The sequence below is a fragment of the Eleutherodactylus coqui genome, chromosome 5 (genome assembly GCF_035609145.1).
Source record: "Eleutherodactylus coqui strain aEleCoq1 chromosome 5, aEleCoq1.hap1, whole genome shotgun sequence".
Classification (NCBI taxonomy): Eukaryota; Metazoa; Chordata; class Amphibia; order Anura; family Eleutherodactylidae; genus Eleutherodactylus; species Eleutherodactylus coqui.
Window position 1 is genome coordinate 144928272 of NC_089841.1, and position 24131 is coordinate 144952402.

The window sequence follows — 24131 nt, forward strand, 5'->3', positions numbered from 1 at the left end:
ATCTGCGCTATGCATAACAGCTCAGGGTATGCTGGTAGCAACTTTTTCGCATAAGCCACTCTTTTAAATTTTGGAGTTCATAGACCCAGCCACATTTTTGCCCCTGTGGTAAATGAACAGCAGGAGAAATGGATATAAATGTATATATGCAGATACAATAGCATGCATGAGGCACCCAATGGGCTACTTACAAAACCAGAGGTAGCAGCTAGTTAAGGGACATCCGACACTGGAGCGCTTATACTTGTTAGCACTGCAGTTACATAAACCAAGATACTGTATTAAGACTAGGATCAATATCTGTTCTCTTCCGTTTTTCTCTTGGATTCTTTTTTTGAATTCGCTGCCATAGCCACATCCGCCCCACGTGATCACATCACCACGCTGGTCTCATAGGTACGCAGGCCTTGCCCACAGCGGGAGCCATTAGCACCACAGATTAGCAGCGCTGGAAAGGAGGAATCCGGCCTGGGAAAACTATCCCTGCAGTGACCCGGGAGCCGATCCTCAGGAAGGGAGAAACAACCCCTGCTGCCTCCGATCCATGGTAAGTAAGCTGTATCTTTATGTCAGGAACTCCTAGGAGCTCACAGCACCTCTCTGGATACCTGCCTACTGACAAAACAGGAAACCACCGAGTAGGGTAAGAAAGGCGCAGGGGGGGGCTTCAAACCTCTCATGTGTTCCTGTACTATCAGGAGGAGGCGATCTCAGGTGGTGCTGTCGTGGAGACGACAGTGAAAATTGGGAGTTCTTAAAACGTGTTCTGCCAAGCTGGCATCTCCTGTTTATATGCCCTATTGGGGCACATGAGTGATAAAGCTGGATCCACCTCTATGTCCCAGACCAATAGTGGTTGCAGTCTTGATTGACTTTCTGCCATACTGTAATGCTACATTTCCCCTGCATCCATTACTGCAGGGGAAATATCAGGTGGGCAACACCTTCTGATGACAAAATCAGCTAATTATTGATATTGTGACATATACTTAATAAACTTTACTAAAGCCTTAAAAAGGCTTTACGTTTTCCCACATATTTTCTGTGATTCATTTTTTCCACCTAAATGTTTATTTTACACTCGATGACTCATATTACTAGGCCTAGTATGTCCCAAGATTAGGACTGCTTGAACAGATAGGAAATCTCATTTGTCATATGACAGACAGTAAATGTTTTGGAGGTCACTGCCATCGAGGGCTAGACTAGAGCTGAAGGCTAAACTGGTCATAAGTTATTGGGGGCAGCATAGAACATATTTCAAACCTAAAATGTATAACATGACAATATGGTAATTGAGCGCCAACAACATGATGCACTAAGGAGAAATACACCACTTGTATTGGTGAACACAGGTATTGTGCCTGTAATGTGTATACATACTATAGAAAATGTGTATATTTTACCCCTACATATTGAGAGAGGTGAAAACCGCAGTAGCAATGGATATCCTGCAAATTTAAAAATCCAGAACAGTTCCAACATGGAAAAATTCCACAGCATGTGAATCAGATCTCGTCTGCATTCCTGGTGCTGTAAACTGCTGCAAATCCAGAGAGACACTTGTCCAAGACACAGGTGCAAAAATTCATTTGCATTATGCTCGTCTAGCAGCCGCCTTAAAGTTCTGCTGTACGTTTCAACTAAGGGAGCTTAAAAAGGGGTTGTCAGAGATACATTTTTGTCTTAAAAACAGGTCTCCCCGTCATAAAATAATAAACATATAATTGCCTTTCCTGCACCCCAGCGCTGGTCTTGCCTGTGATGGCCCGTTTATAGGCTGCAGCAGTCTGTGATATCCTGTACTCAGGCTGACTGCAACCTGCAAGCACACACTGAGGATGGAACTGCATTGTGGGAGATGCGGGGAGCCTGGAAAGGTGAGTAAATGACTGTTTATTATTTTATAGAATGATGAACTTGTTTTTAAGAATATGGTTTTTAAGAGCACTTTCCCCCCTTTTTACACTTTACTCGACACAGTGTTAAATACATGAACAAATGCATATACACGATATACATGAGCATTTTGTGGTCATCAGTTGCATGCGCAGTTTTTTCTCGAAACTGGAAAAATAAATTGAACTGAAGGTTGTAAGTTTCATAGCAGTTTGCATTCAGTTATTACAGCTTGTAAATTACTTTTAGGAGAAAGATTTCTTTTCTAGGTGTATACTGTGTACAACCAAGTAAGGCTGAAGCTTCACCACAAAGACTCCTGCTCTGTCTGCCTCCTCTATACCTTCTGCTTAGAACACAAACAATACAGAGAGCGCCCTTCTTCATTTACAGCCGGCTGTCCTCCCACGTCTGGACCAGAAAACAGTGATGGGGATGTTATTTTGGCAATTTCTTCTCCACTACCAAGTAACATGCCATTATTTTTATTGCCTGTGTGTTCTAGACCTTTAGAGTACAGAGTTCACTGGAAACTTGCATTCCAGGGAGCAGAGTGAAAGTAGTAATGGACCGAGCATATTCAATTACCCTAGAACTTCCATTTTACTAATGTATAAAAAAGTATCCAAGTTTCCCTTTAAGACAGAACGCTTTCTGGTTCAGGACACTCATTTTTGACCTGTTTGAATCCCATGGACAAGAGCTTGTGAAAGGTTGGATAAGAAATCTGTGCATGTGGTGAGACAAACATGTTGGGCAAAATATTTTCAGTTTGCCTGCAAGTACTGGGTCATAAGCTACTGCCTGAAGTATTGTTATGTACCAGCAATGATGGGACAGCAAGCACTAGCAGATTCCTTTGGGCAAGTATGACCATGAACTGGAAAAAAATCTACCACTGTTTGCACATTCAGAAGATGATCAATGATGGTATCCCCCCCCCCCCTTCCTGAAGTAGCACTATGCACTTTCATTCATGCTTTGGCAGGGTCTGTACATTGCACATCTTGGCCGATAATATACTCTATATGCATATATACTAGATTTGTAAGCTTATATAAGCATTACATAGCCTATTCATCGTGAATTGAATTCTTAACCAGCTGAAGAAACAGTGTAAGAGCAGAATTTCCTTCTACAATTACAGTTCAGCTATATTCAGCAAGCTATTCCCATAACCCATATCTTCAAATAACCCGTTGAAAGGCAAAAATTCATTACATTTTTAGTGTTATGTTTACTGACCTGGTGTGAAGTAATCTATATTAAACTGCCAATATCGACCGTGCCAAATTACATAACTAGCAAAACTGCTAAATGGCAATTAATTTACTTTATGCCGTGTGACAATCACCATGCATAACACTGATAAAAGTAACACTCTACTTGGTAATTATCCAGTTGTGTGAGCTGTAAAGAAACATCAGGGTAGACTCTAGACACATATACAGTTTTTCATCATCCTATAGCCTAAATAGTCAATTGTTACCCCGAGAAAACCTTTGGCGCAAATCTGTCAATCTTTATCCAGGATGATTCTGGGAGAAAACCAATAGGAAATGCACAACTCATCAACGGCAATGAAAATGTATGAATATACAATTTGCTATCGTTTGCTGTATCTTTTAAACCCAGCATGCTATATGTGAGGTCTTGTGGATGTACCACGATGTATAAACAACCCGTTACGGGAGACAGATCTGTGCTTAATAAACATACCTATCATTTTAGGTTTTTTTGTGTGTGATTATCCGCTGCATTAAAATCTCTACTATTTACCTGTTAATCCACACGTAAATGGGTTACAAAATGCATCAAACTAGCATGAAAATGTCAACCCCTGCAGGAAATATATTGGGGAAGTCTGCAAATGTAACATTTTAATTTATTTTTCTGTTCACAATATATAGTTACTATATCATTCCCTGTAAAAAAAAAAACAAAAAAAAAACAAAAACAAAATTTATTATACATGACATGTTTGCTTTACAGAAAATAAAATAACACCCAAAACTATGGTTTGGAGAGTCAATTTTCAAGTCACATCAACAGATGTACCAAGTTCCTATTAATACAAGGCTGTAGCAAGTGGTAGGAATAGGTTTAAGGTTAAGCATCTTAGGTGGCCTTCACACCTGCGTTAAAGCTCATTTCAGGGTTTCCATCTCTGTTCCATTTTTGGGGGAGAGAAACTGAAATAAGTCATAATTCAAAAAAAAAAAAGGGAAGCAAATGTAAAGGCTTCCATTCCGTCAGGTTTCCGTTTTTTTAGACAGAAAAATAGTGCAAGCTGCGGCGTTACTTTTCCATCCAAAAAACGTACATTTTCCATTTGCTTTCCATGTTTTTTTTAAATCCCATTGAAATCAATGGAAAAAAAAAAACGGATCAGTTTTTTCTGATGTATTTCAGTTTCTCTCCTCCAAAAACAGAGTAGAGACGGAAACCCTGAACTGAGCCTTAACACAGGTGTGAAAGCAGCCTAAGCCATACATGCACAACATGTGCCCTAGGGGCAGCATGTGGCCCACAACACTGTTCTATGTGGCCCCAGGCAGGAGGGATGGTGACACTTCATAATGTGCCTGTCCCCTTTGTGTCTGCCTGTCTCTTGGTGCTAAGCTCCAGAATAGAATTGGGAGAGTTGTAAAGTTTTATATGAATACCGCTCATTTAACTGAGCACTAAATATACTCTATGTTTGTAGCATACATTGTCAAATTTTATTGCGGCCCCTAGTTTGGTCTGACACTGTGGTGCTCATACCTCTGTTCTATTTTGTGTGTATATATGCATGTAAGAAATAAAGTATATAAGCAAATACACACAGGCCTGGGCAAAAGAGGACAAACAGTTGCTAGCCTCCTTCTCCTAGAAGGGTCTCCAGTCTTCGTAGAATTCATGCCAATTTCAGTCTAAGGGATGTGATGTGATCTTCTCACATTCTGGAACTTTATGTACTCAAATGCTCAATAGTGCCGTCACATTTGTCAAAACCAAAATGTATATAAACCAACCATGACTTACACTGCCCTTTTTTCTTAAGCCAAAGAGAACTACTTTTTGAGAACGTGCCTTTTAAAAGCATACCCTGTTTACTGACAGATATCAAGTGTTCTCCCAGGCTGTGCAGTTACATTGGAAGAGGTGATCATTCTCCCAAAAATGCTGTCCGACAATCATTAATACAATCACAGGAATAAAATTCCACTTTAAAACCTCTGTGTTCTTTATGGTCTTGTCTCTCAATTGCCTATTGACAGTGAAAGAAAAAGAAAATGTAGAAAAATAAGACATGAGGGTAAATGTCAGCATCATTAGGACTGGGTGACACTGAATAACCTACATGTATGTGTAGGTCTGTGCCACACTATGTACAGTGAGGGTGCAACAGCAACCATGGAGAGAACATGCAGTGTTTGCACAAAAGGTTGTCTTTTTATTACACTAATAATCCTTCAGCAGACTATTCCGTAAGTAAGGGTGAGGGTCAGGAAAAACAGACTAGGTGCTGTCACTGATGCATCAGGGAGAAGAAACACATGGTAAGGGAACCTTTGGTAGGATCCTAACCAAACTGGTAACAGTTCTGCAATGGCCATGCATGCAGCTGCTCTGCATTGCCAGGTCTGTGTGCAATAAATTGGAATGTGTATATATCTTAAGTGCATATGAACACATGTACATACATATACAATGTACACAGACATACGTCATCACGCTTACAAGTCAGCTTTGTTAACAAACCAATGCAATGTAGCAAAGCACCAGGTGGAAATATCCCCTGAGTATAGAGCTGAAAAATCCAATCTTCTACGAGGTCTGGGACCTTCTACTCCTTTGTGAGCAGTTGTGTGCCAGAAACTGAAGAAACATATGGACCCTCAATTGAAGATTAGGGAGTCATTTTAAGGCTTTTCATAAACTTTTCCTTTTTCCCAGTCTTTATATCACATTGGCTGCTGCTAGGCATTCGGATTGGCTGCAGGGATTCTTTCACGGCCAGTTTCAATCAATATTGATAAAAGATGCTTTCACTCGCTGTCAGAGAGTGTTTCATATTGGGAGCACAGCAGTGGTTTGGGCTCTTCATCACGTGCCCTCTGCGGGGTGGTGGAATTGCTCTGCGGAATGGCTGTTGAGGATGGAGCAGCGACAAGATTGGTAGGGAGCCGGATTGTTAATGGATTGTATGGAAATGGTGTTGACCCTAAAGTAAAGAAGATCATCAGTATTAGATTATGCCATGTATGTGATGTTCTTAACTCTTCTGGAAACCCTAAATTAAATACCCTACATGAGAAAAGTCTTTTCTAAACCCCTCTGTCTTATTGCCTTACAAATATATTGTGAGGAGCGCTAAAGAAAGGTGCCCCCTGATAAGCTTCCTTGCCCTTCTAATTGTTCGGCCTTGTGGCAAATTGGCCTCGAGCTAAGGCTCAAAACTAAAAAAACTCATCTCTTCTTAATTTTAAATTTGAATCTTGAATTTCTTTTGTTTTTGTTGCTGAACAAGCTAAAAATAACACCACACATTTTTTACTTAAGGGATTCACATAAAAGCATTTCCTTAATATATACTGATTATAAGAACTGAATCGGGCAATGCTGATAAATAGCACTTATCAATAAATAACTGTGCGAGAAATTCCCTTGTGTAAACGAGTGGGGTACAAACTTTAGTTATATACACATGAAGGATGGCGTTCTACACCCGTATCATCTAGCTCCCATGTAGTATGTACACACCCCATCACAACTTTTATATACTGCCCTCTCCCTCCTTCATTAGAGCCTCCATATGCTGCTCTTTCTCCAGTCATCACAGCCCCAGCCCCCGATGACCTACATACCTTACTTCCCCACCAGCCTGATAATAGCCACATTTACAGGCGAACAAGCTAATATCGAAATCACAATTCTTTTTTTGGGTTGAATATTTTTCATTGCTTTTTCAGAAACACCACTTTCCCCCAAGCCAACAGTTTTTATTTCACCCCATCCCTTTCATCAATATACAAGGGATAAAGAGCCAGAATACAAATATGTAATACAATTTGTTTTATATATCCTATATGTGTCCATCTGATGGATCTTCAGTCTGCGTCCATTCCACGATTCTGACTAAAATTAGAATAGTGCCTCAGCAAAAGGACGATTAATTGAATATGATTACCCAGCCCTACTGTGAGCTGAAGGCCTGAGTACTCAATCAAGGCTGGTGGGCATGTGCTGCCCGATAGCCCACTAAACAGATGTTGGCTGAGTTTTCTTAAAAAAAAAAAGTTTAAATATTATATATATATATTATTTTTATATATATATATATATATATATATATATATATATATATATATATATATATATATATATATATATATATATATATATATATATATATATATACACATACATACACACACACACACACACATGTGCAAAAACGCTTTAACAAATTTGCACATCAAACTGCATTTAGAAACCCTCACTTCTCCATGCTTTTTAACTAACTTCTTTTATAGCATGCTCAAAAGGAAGTTCTTTGTCTCACTGCACACAATTTCAATGCTTATTATTGCTTATTTTTTTCTTTACAAAGCACCACAAAGCTTCTGTAGCACTAAACAATGTTGTATTTCAATCCTTAATCCACTTATGTTGACATCTTTAAAAACCTAGAAAACCTATTTTATAGCAGAAGAATTTGGAGATTTAATAAGACAAATTTCAGTGATTTCAAGTACATGTTGGTTCAACTTTTGATTTAATTTTTAAGGCTACTGTGATGTACCTTTTTGTGCCAGATAGAGCTTTAAAAGGGGTCTCTAGTTGTAAACTACCACTATTGATTTCCTACACCCAAAGGATAGGTCATTAAATCATTGGGGTCTGCCACCTGGGACCCCCCACTAATGAGCTGTTCAGTGGGCCACTGTGTTTGTGCACTGTGCTGATTTCTGCAGGAAGCAGACAGCCCTGTTCTCAGTGTAGTGGCATGACCTCGTATTACAGGCAAAGTTTCCACTGATGTGAATAGGAATTTTGCCTGTGATACCAAGCCTTGCCACTACAGTGAAAATGTTCCTGTCTGCTTCCTGTAAAAATCAGCTCAGTGCAGGAGTGTATCAGCCCTGGGAACAGCTAATCATCAGAAGTCCTGATCACAGACTTCCGACAATCTACTATGGATAGCCTATTCTAGAGGATAGGTCATCTGTAGTTTACAATTCGACATCCCCTTTAATACAGATAGTATTGTTTTTTAGAATTATTAGACTTTTTCTGTCAAAATGGTAAAAAAGAAAAAAAAAATTAAATAAATAAAAATTCCAAAATAGAATTTCCAGTTACATGGTGCCCAAAGAGTTGACTCATGGGTCCCTATTGTGCTTCCAAATCCTCTATGGAGGCACAGTAAGGACCCATGAATCTACTCTGGGCATATTAGTATGCTCCATCATGTGCTGCATCATGGACATGTTTTACCCTAGAAGCAACTTTTAAAAATGAAATAGTGTGTCTCACAAAGACTCCTACAATGGCACAGAGTAATACAAACTTGTGGAGAAATGTATCTCCAAACAGGGTCTTGAGTGCAGTACCATGGTATAGACCATAACGTCTCTTAATGGACACAGTAACAATGACAATGGACTGAAGTTCTTAACTGCATTTAATAATCCCTGGCGCGTGGATAACTTTGAAGATTGATCCCAGAGCAGGGCTCCAGACTAAAAAAAAAAATTACCTAGGAGCCATACGAAATTTTTGGTTGTCAAATTGAAAAACATGTATAAGTAATTATATATTATGATTTAGTGACAGTATTTGTTCTTTTTCATGATTTTAATGTGACGTGCAATAAAGATAACCCTGTGCAACACAATTTTTGTAACAGATAAGCAGACAGGCGGCTTATAGTAACTTTATTGTGCTGAATTCAAATATGATATATGTTTTTTTCTGCTTCGTAAGGTTTTCCAATTATGGGGAATAATGTAATCTAGTTGCCGTTGTATTGTATGAACGCTATAAGGGTAGGTTTATGTAACATATAGGATACGTTTCAACGTGGCGTAAACACTGCGGATCATCCACTATTAAGTTGTAATTGTGGATCTGTGTTATTACAGGTCGTTGGTTAGACTAAATAAAAGAATCAAAATCATAAAACAAAAATACATGTTTGGTATCGCTGCATCCGTAAAAGTCCGATCTAGCAAAGTAATGCATTATTTACGCCGCATGGTGACCGTCGACTTAAAAAAAAAATGAACGCCAGAAATGTGCTATTTTGGTCAGTCTCCCAAGAAAAAAAATGCAATAAAATGCGGTGAAAAAGTCATATGTATTCCAAAATAGCATTATCGCAAACTACAGGATGTACCGCAAGAAATGAACCCCTGCACAAGTATGTGGGTGCAAAAATAAAAAAAGTTATTGAGCACAGAGGATGGCGGCTGAAAATTTGAAAAAAGTAAAGGTAAATAAAAAACAAATAAATAAAAGTACAGCAAAAAAAAAAAAAGAAAACGACATCAGTTTGGTATTGTAGTAATCATACTGGCCCATAGAATAAAATCATCATGTCATTTTTGTTGCAGTTTGTGGGCTGATGGAAAGATGGTGGAAATTTTTTTTTCTTCATTTTACAGCACTTAGAACTTTTTCAAAGATTTTCAGTACATTGTATGGCACATTAAATAGCACCATTAAAAAATACAACTTGTCCGGAAAAAAAGAAGCCCTCATACAGCGACGTCAATGGATACATAAAAGGAGTTTATAAAACGGAAAAAAAAAAGCTTAGTCACTAAGGGGTTAAATAACTTGAAAATTGAACCATTTTAGAACACTGGTCACACCCCTTAAAGTCCAAGCAGATAGGTGACAAAACTATAACATTTTATTCACATAGCTAAATTTGAAAATTATATTACTTCTATTTGCTGGAATCCAATCTGATTTTTGGAAAAACATTATGAAATTTTAACTGTCAGTTTGGGGTCCATGGAGATTTTTATTTTGTTAAAGACTAAAGGGAGAAAAAAGAAAGTGTTTAGTCGACACTGATGACAAGCATTGCCTTTTCCCTCACCTGTTGAAGATGGCCTCTCCTCCCATACTCTGTTTGCTAAGGGGGTTTTCCGGTTGGAGTCACCCTCTGAGTGCACTGATGAAGCAGAAGGTGGTCTTTCAACTGATGGTTGTCCAGGAGCAGGCGACTTCACTTTTCGGCTGCTTGATCTGGAAATCTTGGGCTTCCCTCCACTGCCTGAAACAAACAAACAACCCTAAAGCATTGTGAAAGGCCCCTAAGCCTACTCCAGTAGAAGTGTGTTTGTTGAAGTGATCCATCACAGCTAGCTAGTTGTTTCAATGGTCACTACAGTCATGCATCTGAATTACAGTATGGAACCTTAAGGCCAATAATCATATGATGGACAGGAATGCTTTGTATAGTATATTAGGAAAATGGTGAAGCAGTAGTTTGACAAACTATTGTTATGCTTTAAAAGTCTCATGCTATCTGTTGAGTAAAAACTAAATATACCGCCAGATCTTCCACTAAAGGTATATTCTAGGCAGATAAAACAGCCCACCACTGCTTATATACATATAACATATATACCACTTACTAATACAGGTTGTGTACTGTAATTGTGTTCTTCTGTAAGATTTCGATCTTACCCGCTGCTGAAAGTTGTATAGTTTGTCACAGACTGTCCCCACTGGGCTCTGTGCAGTGAGGAGCATTCCACACTCCCTTCATGGACGCTACATTGGATCTCACACAGTTCCATCCCCTTGGGGTTACGGCAGCAGTCACAAGCCCGCAAGTTCAGACTGGATGCATAGAAATGTAACAGTTGACGTGAGCCAAAATGGAGGGAGCTTGGTGAGATCTGATGTGTCTCCAAAGGGAGGGCAGAATACTACTCCTTGCACGGACCCTGGGGAGGACATTCTATTATCCGCTACACAACATGCGGCAGGACCAAGATAAAAAAATCTAATAGAAGAACTAAAATTACAGTACACTATCTATATTCGTAAGTGGCAAGTTGCCTGAATTTCTTTGAGTAGCCCTGCAGTGCTTTAAGATCATATAGGGGTCAGAATTTAAGTGAATGGACTAAAAAAAAAAGTCTTAAAATGGTACTATAATGTTTAAGATATTTTTAAGGCAATTTGGTGAATAGTCTACAACTGTTTAGTACCTCACAGGGAACCTTTTAAAGACCATGCTGAGCATCACTAAGGTGGGAGTGGTATCATCTCTCCTTAGGGAGAGCACCAAGAAGGTGAGTGAAGAAACTTATAAGGCCATCCATGCTCCTCTGAGTAATATGCAAATAAGGAAGATGGAGCAATACCCCTGCAGCACTACCTAATGGATGGCAGTATTCCTTCAAATCAGTGCTTGATCCTTTATACAGGTCTGTTGGGGAATTGAAAACCAAGCCAGAATCTACACACAGACAGCTTTTTGAAGGGTTTTGCCCCTCATCAGTGTGCAGTAGGATCCTGGCTTGGCTAGTGAGAGGTCTGAGCATCACTAAAGCATACCTGTCTTTTCAGAATAAGCTGCTGTGTGCATGAACATGAGAAATAACACTTTCCTGTCCATTATATGACTTGCACATGGAATTATTCACCAGTTTTCTCCTCTGGAGGGGTCATCTGCAATTCTCAATTTTCCCTGAGCTGCTTGGTGTAGACTGGAAGCCATCTGCCTCTCATACAGTGCACATGAAGTAGGTGAAAAGAAATCCTTCGCCCCTATCTCACTTTACTACACCCTCAGAAGCAGCAGCATGAAGAACATTATACAGCGGTACTGAGCTAACTGTGAATTCACTGGGTTAAGATAAAACACAGTCTTCAGCAGCGCATCTGTGTGTCTCTTTGCTTCTTCAGTAAACTGACCGCTCAGTGTGCTGATCCAACTCAAGACAGATTTTAGTAATACTCAATGATCAGTGCAAGAGGGAGGAGAAGTGTCTCATAAGTGGAGGCATAGGCATTTTCCTCTAATCAGAAATATTACAAAAGCTTTTTATATTAATTTATAATTTTGATTTATGCAAAGTTTCTTGAAACAGTGTCTATTTCAAGAATGTTTTACAGGGTGTCCAAGCTGATGTTTCCCTGGCATTATCTAGTACAAGATAATGGCTCATCACTCATGACTATATAAAATCTACAACCTCATGTTACATGAGCATTTAAAAAAGTAAAAATAAAACAAAAACCCTGCCAAAACAGCAGCAATAAAGCCATTCTCAAGGGCAAATATGTTTTCAGAGATCTGCAGTGCAGAACAGGTGTCAAACAGGCTTTCAAGCATGGGGGTTTATATGGTATACTGCAATGAGGAGGACCATAAACTCCCCAAAGCCTCCACACAACATGCTCCTATTTTTTGGCGTTACTTTACTGGGTTTTTAATATAGCCTATTCACCTATAGATCCGTATATGTGTAAACAAGAATAACCACACAAACCCATCAAGTACTCCTGAATATTAAGACATTTTTTAAATGATTAAAAATCAAGTGTTCACGCTGGTGTTACAACTAATAAAAAGAAGACGACATTACTGGCTAAATAAGGCAGGCAGAGCTTTACACGGTTAATAGGGAAAGAGACAATACAATTAGAGCCTTAGAAAAAGGTCAAGAAGCAGAATTGGAAAAGAAATTAATAAACATTAGAGCAAAAGTGTGAAATGAAAAATAAAGCAGCAGACCTGGCAAGGACCGCATGTCGTCATTCCGTCCATCAGCAGCAGTTATGGGAATAGCAGAGGGCAGGCTTGCATTGCCATTCAAAGGGTTAAAAGCATTGGTACTGAGTGCTGAGCGGTCTTCCCACTGCTCATCATATTTACCCATTAGGGCCTTCCTAATTATGGCTTCCAACCCTATGTTGCTGCTGGAGCTCTCCTGCACAGCCTGTGTTCTGCAACCTATTGGTCCTGGAAAAAGGGGGGGATGGGCAAAACAGAAGAATTACAATGATTGGTTTACAACAAAGGGTTCCTACACGTCACTGCAGTCTTCATCTAGACCAGTATTCGTTATGTTTCATGTTGCATAATGTCCACCATGCTAGAATGGTAGGATTAAAAAAATGTGTAGACATAAAATTCTTCCATAGGTTCACACGAGTTTAGTTATGCTGTCTCATTTACTGGACTTCTTAGACGTGTATTATTTACAGTATACAATAAGAGATGAGTAAACTCAAGAGCCGTTTGTGGAACAACTCCTCAGCCATCTTTATTTAACCCCCTAACAGCTGCCCATACGTCTTGGCGGTGGCCGTTAATGGGCTTTCTTCTGATGCATTTGCCTTCTTACAGCGACTGCATCAGAATCCTGGCATGGGTCTCCTATGCCAGATGGAGCGGGTGCTCAGCTGTTGGATAGCAGCCTGGCAGCTGCTCAAACAGCGCGGACCAGAGAAACCTCCAATCCCACCTGTTTAACGTTTTTACATGAAAAGTATTTAAAAAAAAAATACAAGGAAAAAAAAAAACGGCAAATGCAAACCCCATCCTTCACTATATTCTTTTATACATACATACAAAAAAACAAAAAAAAACAAATCTGAATCTGATATCACTACGTTCATAAGGTACAGGAGAAAAGAAGTCAGTACATTAATTAACCTGCACAGTGCATGTCATTAAAAGTAAAACAGAATACAGAAAACATAGCAAAATAAATAATTTTACCTATCTCTCCTTACAAAAAACGTAATAGAAAGTGTCGCATAGATCAACAAATGGTACCATTATAGAGGTACAACTCATACCACAAAAAAAAATCCTCTCACAGCACCATACTACATGGTGAACGCTATTACAAATAAAAAGAATGCCAGAAGTGCAGACCGTTAATCTGGCCTCTTGAAAACACTAGAATAAAAATCAATCAAAATGATTTATGTTACCAAACATTGGGTAAATGAAGACTACAGTTCATTCTACAAAAAACAATCCCTCATAGAGCTCAGCTGATAGAAAAATAAAAATGCTGTGGCTCTAGGAATACGGCAGCACAAACGCAAATCTTTACAAAAAAAGGGAGGTTTTGGTGTACAAAAATAGCAAAAAAAAACTGTAGAAACTTTGTGTCGCTGGAATTGTGGTGACCCAGAGAATAACGTTATCTTATTATTTATTTTGCACACTGAACTCCGTAAAAATGAAAAAACGAAAAACATGCGATGATGAAAATTAAAATTTAGTTTAGCATTATGGCGCAAACCGACTTCGTTACTATGTGGTTAAACAAAAAACCCTCAAACATAAACACATGCTTGCAGTTGAAACAAAAAAAAATAAAAAATTTCCATCTGACACATTTTTCTGAAGGCGGACTCCCCCAATCTTGCCTTGAACTGATTAAATCCTTTCCATTCACAAATATGCCGCGTACAGAGAAGCACTTCAGAACCTGTAGAACAGTGAATGTATTACCTGATCCAGTAATGGCCGGCATGTTAAAGATTTCTGTTCCTGGCTGCCCAATATCTGATGATAAAAAAGGAAAAAAAAAAAAAAAAAGAAAAACATAATTCAACAAAAAAAATTCTCAAAGCTTACAGTTGAATAAGGGCTCAGTCAGACAAGTGATTTTTTTCATGTATGTATAGGCTCGTTTTCCAAATGGATCTATTACAACCAATGCTTTCCTATGAAAGCGGGGTCAAATGTCTGTTTTACAAGCGGAAAAGATTTGCACGTGCAAAGGATAGGACGTCAGTGCAAATGCAGCCGGTCACGCAATTGTTTCCGCGCACCTATACATGCGTGAAAAATTTGCTTGTCTGACTGAGCCCTAAAGAAGAATCACAAAACCTGAAACCAATGAGACTATTACTGGAAACTATTTTCCCGATTCTGTAGATCGCACCTATATTTAGGCCAAACCGCGCCTGCGCCTACCAGCTGTACGCTCACACACGCAGGCTTTTGTGTTTTGTCAGTAAAGAAAAATCAACTAAAATAGCTCTAGTTTGTATGTGTATGACCGAGATAGCGAATTTACACCGGAAGTCCACTGCAGGCAGGAACCAGTGTGTGGGGGCATCTCTGTACAGCGCTGTAGAGTACATTGGTGCCATCTAAGGGCTCATGCCCACGGGCGGTTTTCACCACATATGTGTGCGATGCACAGCCGCATAATTGCGGTGAATGGAGTCAATGAAAGTGAACAGACTTTTATTTATCCATGCACATGAGCCTGTGGACACTGCATGTAGATACACACGAGAAACAGATCGCACCATGCTCCATTTCTCATGAGCCCTATACTTTTGTATAGCCGTTGTATACAAACGCTGTCTATATGCGATACATTGTATAGGTGTACATTTCTTATACAACCCTGCTATAAAACAGAGCGGGGCATTTAAACTGCGCATGGCTGAGTGCGTGAGACACGCGGGTACATGCAGTACACTTACTGCCCATACACGGTATCTGCCGGCGTTTACAAACATCGGTGTAATGGTGCGGGGAAGCCTGCAGCGTTCTACCAAACACCTGTGGACATCCGGCCTTAGTGGCAAGAAATACATTCTTCAAAAGGTTTTAATTTCCCTTTACGTGAGGAGGCGTTTCAATCTGATGCAAGTCAAACATTTACAGTTAGTGAACTCTCTAAATACCACCTCAGATAATGTGTTTGCTCGCCCTGTGCGTCTGTCTTAGCGCTCCAACTGCGACTATAGTCAGCATTTATCTGAACGGTCATCCTTACAGAAAACTGTAGTCTGTATTATTAATCTCTCACTGGGATTTTCCTGAAGGCAAATGTCATCAGCTGGTCTTTTACTTCACTCATTTAGACTCTAGTGCATACCTATTCCACAATGCTGACCGCCGACTGTCAACCCCAGCATTGGGTCCTGTCCCCATTGGGAATCACAATTTATATAATGTTTGTGGAGTGCAGGAGGAAACTGGACTACCCAGAGGAAACCTACACAAACCAGGAGAGAACATATATACAGTGCTGCAAGGCAACAGTGCTAACCACTGAGCCACCGTTCTGCATCATTGAGCTTTGACTCTTTCAGGCTATCATTATTTTCGGCAGGTACAATAGTCATCTGCTACACTATTAAATCCAAGGACTCTGACTTTTTTTAACCGTTATTCATTAATGGCATTGGTTACTCTGCTTTGATACAGTAAAGGGGTTTTCCAGGCAATCTGTATTGAGGACCTAAACTCAGGATAGTTCATTACTACGAATTGCCCGGAAAACCTCTTTAAACACATATCTGTTAGAAGGGGAAGTCTTTATGCTCATGTGACTAGAAACTAGCTGGGAGGCCGTTTAATAATATTTAGTATTCTCCAGAGAAAAAGTAGGGAACCATGGATGATGACCAATTCGATATGAGGTATAGTATAGCCACACCATGGCAGTAATCAGGGGAGAACGAGGAGGGAATTATTTGGACTGTTGACAGTATCAGCCTACTGTAGGGGGGTAAAATCATTGTATTTATTTGTATATCAAGCATTAAACTGCTATTTACACAGAAAGAGTTGGCTCAGCTAGCGCATGGGGCTCGCTATATGCCACTAGGTGCACAGATTGTAGTGAACTGTAAATCTAGTTGCCATAAATAAACCGAAATTCCTCAACGTGTAGGCAACACATCCTCTACATCCATTCTTATTTGTACCACATATACATCTCTGGACCCAAGAACTATCCTGGCCAGGTAGGTTCAAAAATAGCACGAGGTGACCACCCTCCCCAATTCCCATTCCAATTGCTCCTTGTGAAAAAAACATGGAAACTCTTACTATACTCTGGCTCATTCCTGTTGGTTGTACTAAGCTTTTTAATGATCTCCTGTTTCTTGGATTTAACCATAGCTGAGGTGCTCTCAGTCAGCTTACTGAAGAACGCTGGGGGTTGAGTGTTGTTCCCTGGAGATTTTGAACCCATCCTGTAGAAAGAAAAATATGTATCATTTATGTTGCAGACAAAGCTCTAGTCGGGGACCTTCCAGTGTCTCAGATGGGAGGAAAATGCTACAAAGTCTGCAACATGAAAATTGTAGGCTACATTACAAGAGTTCATGCTAAAATGTTATTTTCTGAAAGCCTATCGTCCTAAGCCTTACTCATATTAATATTTTAGCACTTTGTGCAATTTCTTTGAAATTTACTTCTTAAACCATCATGTTTTCCAGGGTGGTTACAGGCACTGAATGTCTACTCATTCAATTTCACACTTGAAACAGAGAACCCCAAAAATAATATATTAGGAATATTCAATATATTTTTAAGAATGTTAATACTGTAATAGTGACCTTTTTCATCTCCAGTTTCAGCTCCTTAGTCGCGGGTTTTGGAGCGGCTTGGCCACATGCTTTTCTGTTGCGGCTGGCGCTCCCACAGAGAGGAGCGAGGCCGCAATGGACAAAGACGACATGCTGTGGCCGGGGAATCCGCACTGCAGCGCCGGCTTTGCCGTGACGGATTGGCCGCCCCGTGTGGATGAGATCTTTGACAAATCTCGTCCACATGGCTGGCTAATCCCGGGATCAGCAGCTGCAGCGAAATTGCAGCTGTGTGAACCCAGCCTAGTAGTTTCTTGAAGGGGCTTTCTTAGATTTTAATACTGATGGCCTAATCCATGAATATCAGACTGGTAAGGGTTACTCTCCCGACACCCCCACCATTCAGCATTCCCTTCATGGTTTCTCAAGCAGATCACTGTATTTCTTGTAGTGACTGCCTGGTACTGCTTAGGACTATACAAGAGAGCTGTAACACTAGGCATGGCCACTAGCAAACTAATAGCAATGTGTCAACGAAAGAATGTGATAAAGATGTCCAGCTCATCCAAAAGTTTAAGAAAAATTTAAGCAAAAAAATAAAAAAATCTTTATTAAATAATAGTTTTAAAAATCCCCTTAAATTATGGGGGCGACGACTGCAAAACAAAGGTCTACTAATTCTGCTTGCATGAGTGAAATTAATACATTTTAGGGGATTTTTCAACATTCCTTATAAAAGATTTTTGGCTTTTAAAACAATTTTTCCAAGCTTTTGGATAAGCTAGACTAGTCACATTTGCTATATACATTTTGGCCACCTGCATTCAGGTTCCGTAGTGGATTCTGGTACTGACCGCGGACGGCGATCCTGCGAATGGCTACTGCGAAATACCATCGGACATGCACAGTATAGATTTTTTTTCAAATGCTTTTTTTCCCACACCGTCGCTAGGTAACGATGCAGAATCTGCGACCTTTCCACAATGTCAATGATGGACGAGCTGCAGGTCAGATGACTTCCATTGACTTCAATGGAAGCCGTTTGCGGATGGAGCATGCTGCCATTTTTCCTCTGTTCATGTGCAGGAAAAAGCGATTTCTCATAGCATGTTGTGAACGGTATTTGCTGCAAATCCACGGTGCAGACACCTGCCGCGGATTCCGCAGCAAAAATCTGTTTGTGTGCAGGCAGCTTTAGTCAAATGTGTCTGTAGTCTGCCTATTTGGTTTAGAGGTGGCTGGGGAGCTGGATTTTCTTAGTTTTTTTTCCTATTGTCTACTAAGCAATGTTGGAGTGCTGTGGTGCTTTTTTAATTCAGTTAACCTGCGGGGGTATTGGGAGAATGACCCTTACCAATCTGATATGGACGGCCTATCCTACAGAGAAAATAAATGGGTACGAGGATGTGAGCACACCCAAGCTAACTCCCACTGACCTTCCTTGTGTTACAGTGCAGAACTCTATCCTTTTGAAATGTGGTTCTCTATTCCATCTAGTTGTGAGTAAGGCTTTATAGTCCTACTGTTAGATATAGACAATCAGTTCCTGTAAGTGCCCAATAAAGATTATTCCATGTCCAATGATATGGGAATATTAACGGCATTATGAAGTGTTTGGATAACATTCCTTAATCATTGCAACAGTAAGCTAATTTTCAAGTACCTGAGTAATGTACAATATAATTCTATACTTTTTAATGATACCTTTTTTTTACTTTTGTACACTTAAGCTGCAAAAACGTTTGAAAACCAGAAGCTGTAACTCATTTAAAGGGTATGTGCAACTTTTGTCAAGCAAATAATGTTAGATGTGTATACCTTGAGAGCCTCAAGTTATATACTACAGTACGTTTGGCCGATTTCTGTGTTCTTTAACTTTCAAGAACTTTGTCTGATATGCCTGCTGGTTGGCATGCAAACGTTCTGTGCACAGTGCCATACCCTGTGCAGCATGCTCTAACGTGTGTCCTCCACCGTCGTCTGACATGGCTTTGAGAAAATGCAGTTTGGAAGCCTGCTCTGGAATATATCACCTGCATCTACAGTGCTCAGGAGTGACAGAGCATAAAGCAGAGCGTGGAGCAAAACATGACTGCAGGATTAGACTACACTTGGGGATAGTTTGTAGTATACAACAATAGGGTAGCAGCTGCATTCACCTGCTTCCCATATAAGCCGTATACAGAAAGCGGTAGGATTTAATAAAGACCATTTGCAATTATATTTTGACTTTTTATTTTAGAAGCACTGCAGAAGAATGTTTGCAAAGGTTCACATACCCTTTAAGTGACATGTTTAGGATATATAGTAAAGCATGCACACCTTTTCAGGAGTTAGAAGGCTATATATATTTATATAGAGCTCATTATTATGACAGTAGCAGTTTGAAGGAAACAGAACAAGTTGTTCACTTGTGAAACCATAGAAATGGTAAGATGGAGATGAAGACAGGACGAGCGATGTCTGTTGGAAGATTTTGTGTGCAACCTAAAATATAGTAGATATTTGTAGCTTCCTCTATTGTCTATGTCTTGTACTCTTACTATTCAAAATCTGTTATCCAGGCAGCACTCATGCTTGTTTGATAACTTTTCTCACAATGAAAGCCTTCATTCTATTTTTTTAAGGCTGTGGAGTACAATTTTTTTCATAGCTGCTCCTTTTTTATCAAGTCTTCCTCTTTATACAGTGTTTTTCCCTTCCCCAATTTATAAAACGACTTGAAATGGAAAGAGTTCCTTTAAGTTGGAACTCGTCATGTGTCATTAATAACAGGCTTCTATAGTGTATTGTAAAGCCCTAGCTGGTTTTTAGTGCACTAATTCAGTAACTTGTGAGATTTGGGTAAAATAAGGGCAAAAAGTTCCCAGCAGGAAAAAAACAAAAAAGCCCCCAACTTAATATGTTAATCATAATTTGACCAGGGACTAGGCCAAACAAAATAACTGTTGTACAAGCTGACGATTACTCTAAAACTAATTGTTTGTGGTGGATGTTACTATAGTTGTCATTCCCATTATACACATCAGCAGCTAATGTCTGAAATCCAATATTAGCGTCTACTGTTCAACAACCTACTTCACTAGCAGCGGATGTTCTCATCAAAAAGCAGTTGGAAAAGCAATCTGAAGGGAAAGTATGACTGGATACTGATGGAAAAGTAGGCTGGCATGCTTTGAGAGTGCATTACCTTGGTTCTGTTTGCTCTCCCTCTCTATATAAAGTGGTATATGTGGAACTTCTAGAATACTCTGGTTGTCCCATGCCCTCTGGTGGAGAAATGGGGTCGATACCATCTTCTGAGCCACTCAACGTAGATGCTTTGTTTTGATCTGGTGATCTATGGATCAACGAAGCTCAGGTTCATCTACTGCACACATAGTTTAGAAGTTTGACCTACACTTGGTAGAATTTAGTTATAGTTTTCATAGGAGACAGTGCAGTTGTCAAAGAACAGGCTTAGTCAACGCTGATGACATGGACCACCTGCACTTCTGATTTAAAGGGGCATAGCTAGACATTTATAAAGGGGGAGATACCATCATGGCTGAATTTAACATACAAACCCTTTCTGTGTGGCCAATGTTTTGTTATGCATTATCTGCTGATCTCCGTTCCCAGCTCAGATACTGTAGGTCACACCTCAGGTTCATGAAAGAACACATACCTTTTCTCTGCATTGTTCCCAGGAGATATCCTTGCTGCCTGACTCTGTTCTGGCTGCTGATGGAGGGTATCACTGGGGTTCTGCCTTAGGTCTAATACTGGACATCCTGCATAATAAATCTGTGCTGGAATTTGAGGGTGCAGCTGCTGGGGATGGTTCCGGGTGTAGTCCTGTGTAATAACCTCCTGAAATGAGAGTCAACATGCAATGGCTGAAAATCGCTTTCTATGACCTTTCAAGCACATTACTAATTCAAATAGTATGAAGGTATCCAACATCATTATCCACAGTACCCCCTTCTTTAATTATACAGAATAGAAAGGTAAAGCCCCCTGCTGTAAGCACCGAGTCATGACTGACCACATCGTGATGTTTTCTTGTCAGACCGTGTTTGCGGGCTAGTTTGCCATTGCCTTCCCCAGTCATCTTTTACCTCCCCAGCAACCTGAGTACTCATTTTACAGACCTCGGAAGGATGGAAGGCTGAGTCAACCTTGAGACGGCTATCTGGACCAAGTGGGGATGACTGGGGAAGGCAATGGCAAACCACCCGGCAAAAACAGTCAGCCAAGAAAACGTCACAATGTGATGTCACCCTAGGAGTCAGTCATGACTCAGTGCTTGCAGCAGAATAGAAACGACTACTAAACACAATGTCTTGTACTGGAAGAATTGAGTCATTGTTAAAGATCAATACAGTATAGGCCTCATGGCCACGGCCGTGACGGATTCCGCCAGGGGAATAAATGCAGTGGAGTCCGTCACGGTGCCCCCCAAAGACCCCATACTCACTCCTCCAGATCGGAAGCTTGAATCCCGTCCGGCGAGCTGGCGTGCATGTGCACTAAAGCGCATGGCGCGCTGGGAGTGGAGGATGAAGCGGCCGACGTCGACACAAAATTACGCAACACTTCCGCTGTGCTCACAGCGGAAGTATCACGTGACGGCCGGCTTCCATTAACTACAATGAATGCCGGCCACACATTTTTCTGCAGGAATTAGAACTTGCCTCAGTTTCTTTTACGCTGCGGAACATTGAGCTATTAGGTTTATTAGAAACTAATCACTGCGGCATAACGCCGCGGATTTCTGCCACATTTCACGTGGCAGAAATCTGGCCATGGGCATTAGCCCATGAAAAGAATATTAAGGAAACTGCCTTTATATAACATGTTTGAACAAAATATACTAGTATCCTTTAACATACTACACTACTATGATGCCATCAATAAACAGCAAGTGTTTACTTTAGGGCTCATGCACATGGCCATATTTTTATCGTGCATTACAGAAATGATATAAGGTGCATAACACGCAGTGAATGGAGTCAATGAAAGTCTATTTACTTTCATTGACTCCATTCCCCGTGTGTAGATACATGGAAGAAAAAGATTGCAGCATGCTCTACATATCCGCATACTATGCAGCGCGATCCCTATTATTTTCTATAGGCAGCTTATGCAATACATTGCATACGGGTGGTGAGTGTTACACAACCCCGCTATGAAACAGAGCGGGGAATTTAAAAAGAAAAAAAGGCAGTAACACTGTGCGTGATATACGCCATCATGTGCAATAACTTAGTGCCCATACGTGGTCTCTGCATCACACAGACTGATAAAATGCTGCAGGACACCCGCAGTGTTTTACGCATATGGTCGTGTGCATGAGCCCTTAAGGCCCATTTAGATGGGACAAATGTCGGGTAAACGATGTCCGACACTGGTCCACGCACATACTAGCTCATGCTGCTGCACGGGAGCTAGTATCCCTGGCTCACAGCGGGGAGGCTGGAGATTTCACTCCTCGCTCTACCCCGCCCTCTCCATTGACTTAACATTGCAGCCGTTCAGTACTGAATGGCTACTACTTACACTCATCGTTCAGCTCATCGTGCATCGCTTATGCTGCATAAACGATGGACAATGAGCTAAACCATGATCATTCAGTGTAAATAGCAGCCGTTCAGTATTGAACGGCTGCTGTGTTAAGTGAATGGGGAGGGTCGGGGGAGATTGAGGTGTTAAATCTCCTGCAGCCTCGCCGCCCCCCTGCGGGATGCTCTGTGAGCGAGCCAGCGATACTAGTTCCCGTGCTACAGCACGAGAGTGAGTGTATGTCGGGGCGAGTGTCTGGCATCATTTGCCTAACATTCGTCCCGTCTAAATGGGCCTTTAGTTAGTGGCATTTTGTATTTAGAACCACAATATGCATTTATTTCACCAACAACTCACAACTACACCGCAGCAGTGGTGTTATCAACATAATAGTGAAACATACGCTGATATGCTGAGCCAAAGTGACAACACGTTGACTTTTCAGGTGTGACTGAGCCTGCGGTGTATGACATGGAGATTGCTGACCATCTGTTTTCTGTCGTAGATGTCCTTCAGATATGTGTTTTGCAGGCACTGAGAAGAACATAAATATGCATTATTCTGTATATCACTGCATGAAAAATATCTGTACAACATATTAAATGATTGTATAAATTTCGTTTTGCATACATGGGTTTAGACTGTCTACTTTTCACATGTCAAATTAACAAATACAGAATAGTTTTTTCTTTCAGATTATGAAAAACACTATTTTGTGTGCAGGTTCAAAGCTAATAACTAATATCAATCAGTTGACACAATTTTTCTGCATTGATCCGAATGGTCATCATGTAATAATTAGAGATGAGCGAGCGTACTCGGATAAGCACTACTCGCTCGAGTAATTTGCTTTATCCGAGTATCGCTGTGCTCGTCCCTGAAGATTCGGGTGCCGCTGCGGCTGACAGGTGAGTCGCAGCGGGGAGCAGGGGAGAGCGGGCGGGAGAGAAGGAGAGAAAGATCTTACCTCCGTTCCTCCCCGCTCTCCCCTGCAGCTCCCCGCTCCGTGCCGGCACCCGAATCTTTAGACCCGAGCACAGCGATACTCGGATAAAGCCAATTACTCGAGCGAGTAGTGCTTATCCGAGTACGCTCGCTCATCTCTAGTAATAATACATTTCCACAGGGGAAATGCCTGGTTGGCTGCGGCTTTCCTGGGCAAAACCAGCTGTTTGCCAGGGCTTACCAGGAGAGGATCACCGCAGGGGTCGCACGCTGAGAGGAGTGGTTTCTGATTGGACAACCATTTTAAAACTGATTGTTCATGAAAAACAATAATCAGGGCAGACAAAAGGTTTTAAATGTGTTCATTGATTTTTCCACAGAAATTATTCTTGAGGATCAAATGAACAAGTAAACTAAAGGCCACA

General features: G+C 40.6%; 1 protein-coding gene across 17 annotated transcripts in view; it reads right to left on the minus strand.

The window, feature by feature from the left end:
* Positions 1-3764: 3764 nt before the first annotated feature.
* NCOR2 (nuclear receptor corepressor 2) overlaps positions 3765-24131 on the minus strand; it is a 364680-nt gene continuing 344313 nt past the window's right edge. For 12 of the 17 annotated variants that reach the window (XM_066603367.1, XM_066603368.1, XM_066603371.1 and 9 more), the window contains 8 exons: positions 23165-23295; positions 20885-21069; positions 20408-20557; positions 16736-16881; positions 14390-14443; positions 12653-12880; positions 9998-10174; positions 3765-6109 (listed from right to left, as the gene is read on the minus strand). In XM_066603367.1, the coding sequence (XP_066459464.1) occupies positions 5934-6109; positions 9998-10174; positions 12653-12880; positions 14390-14443; positions 16736-16881; positions 20408-20557; positions 20885-21069; positions 23165-23295 (1247 nt within the window). In that variant the 3' untranslated portion in view covers positions 3765-5933. The remainder of the gene's footprint in view (positions 6110-9997; positions 10175-12652; positions 12881-14389; positions 14444-16735; positions 16882-20407; positions 20558-20884; positions 21070-23164; positions 23296-24131) is intronic. The other 5 variants (XM_066603376.1, XM_066603383.1, XM_066603374.1 and 2 more) reach the window with 4 other exon arrangements.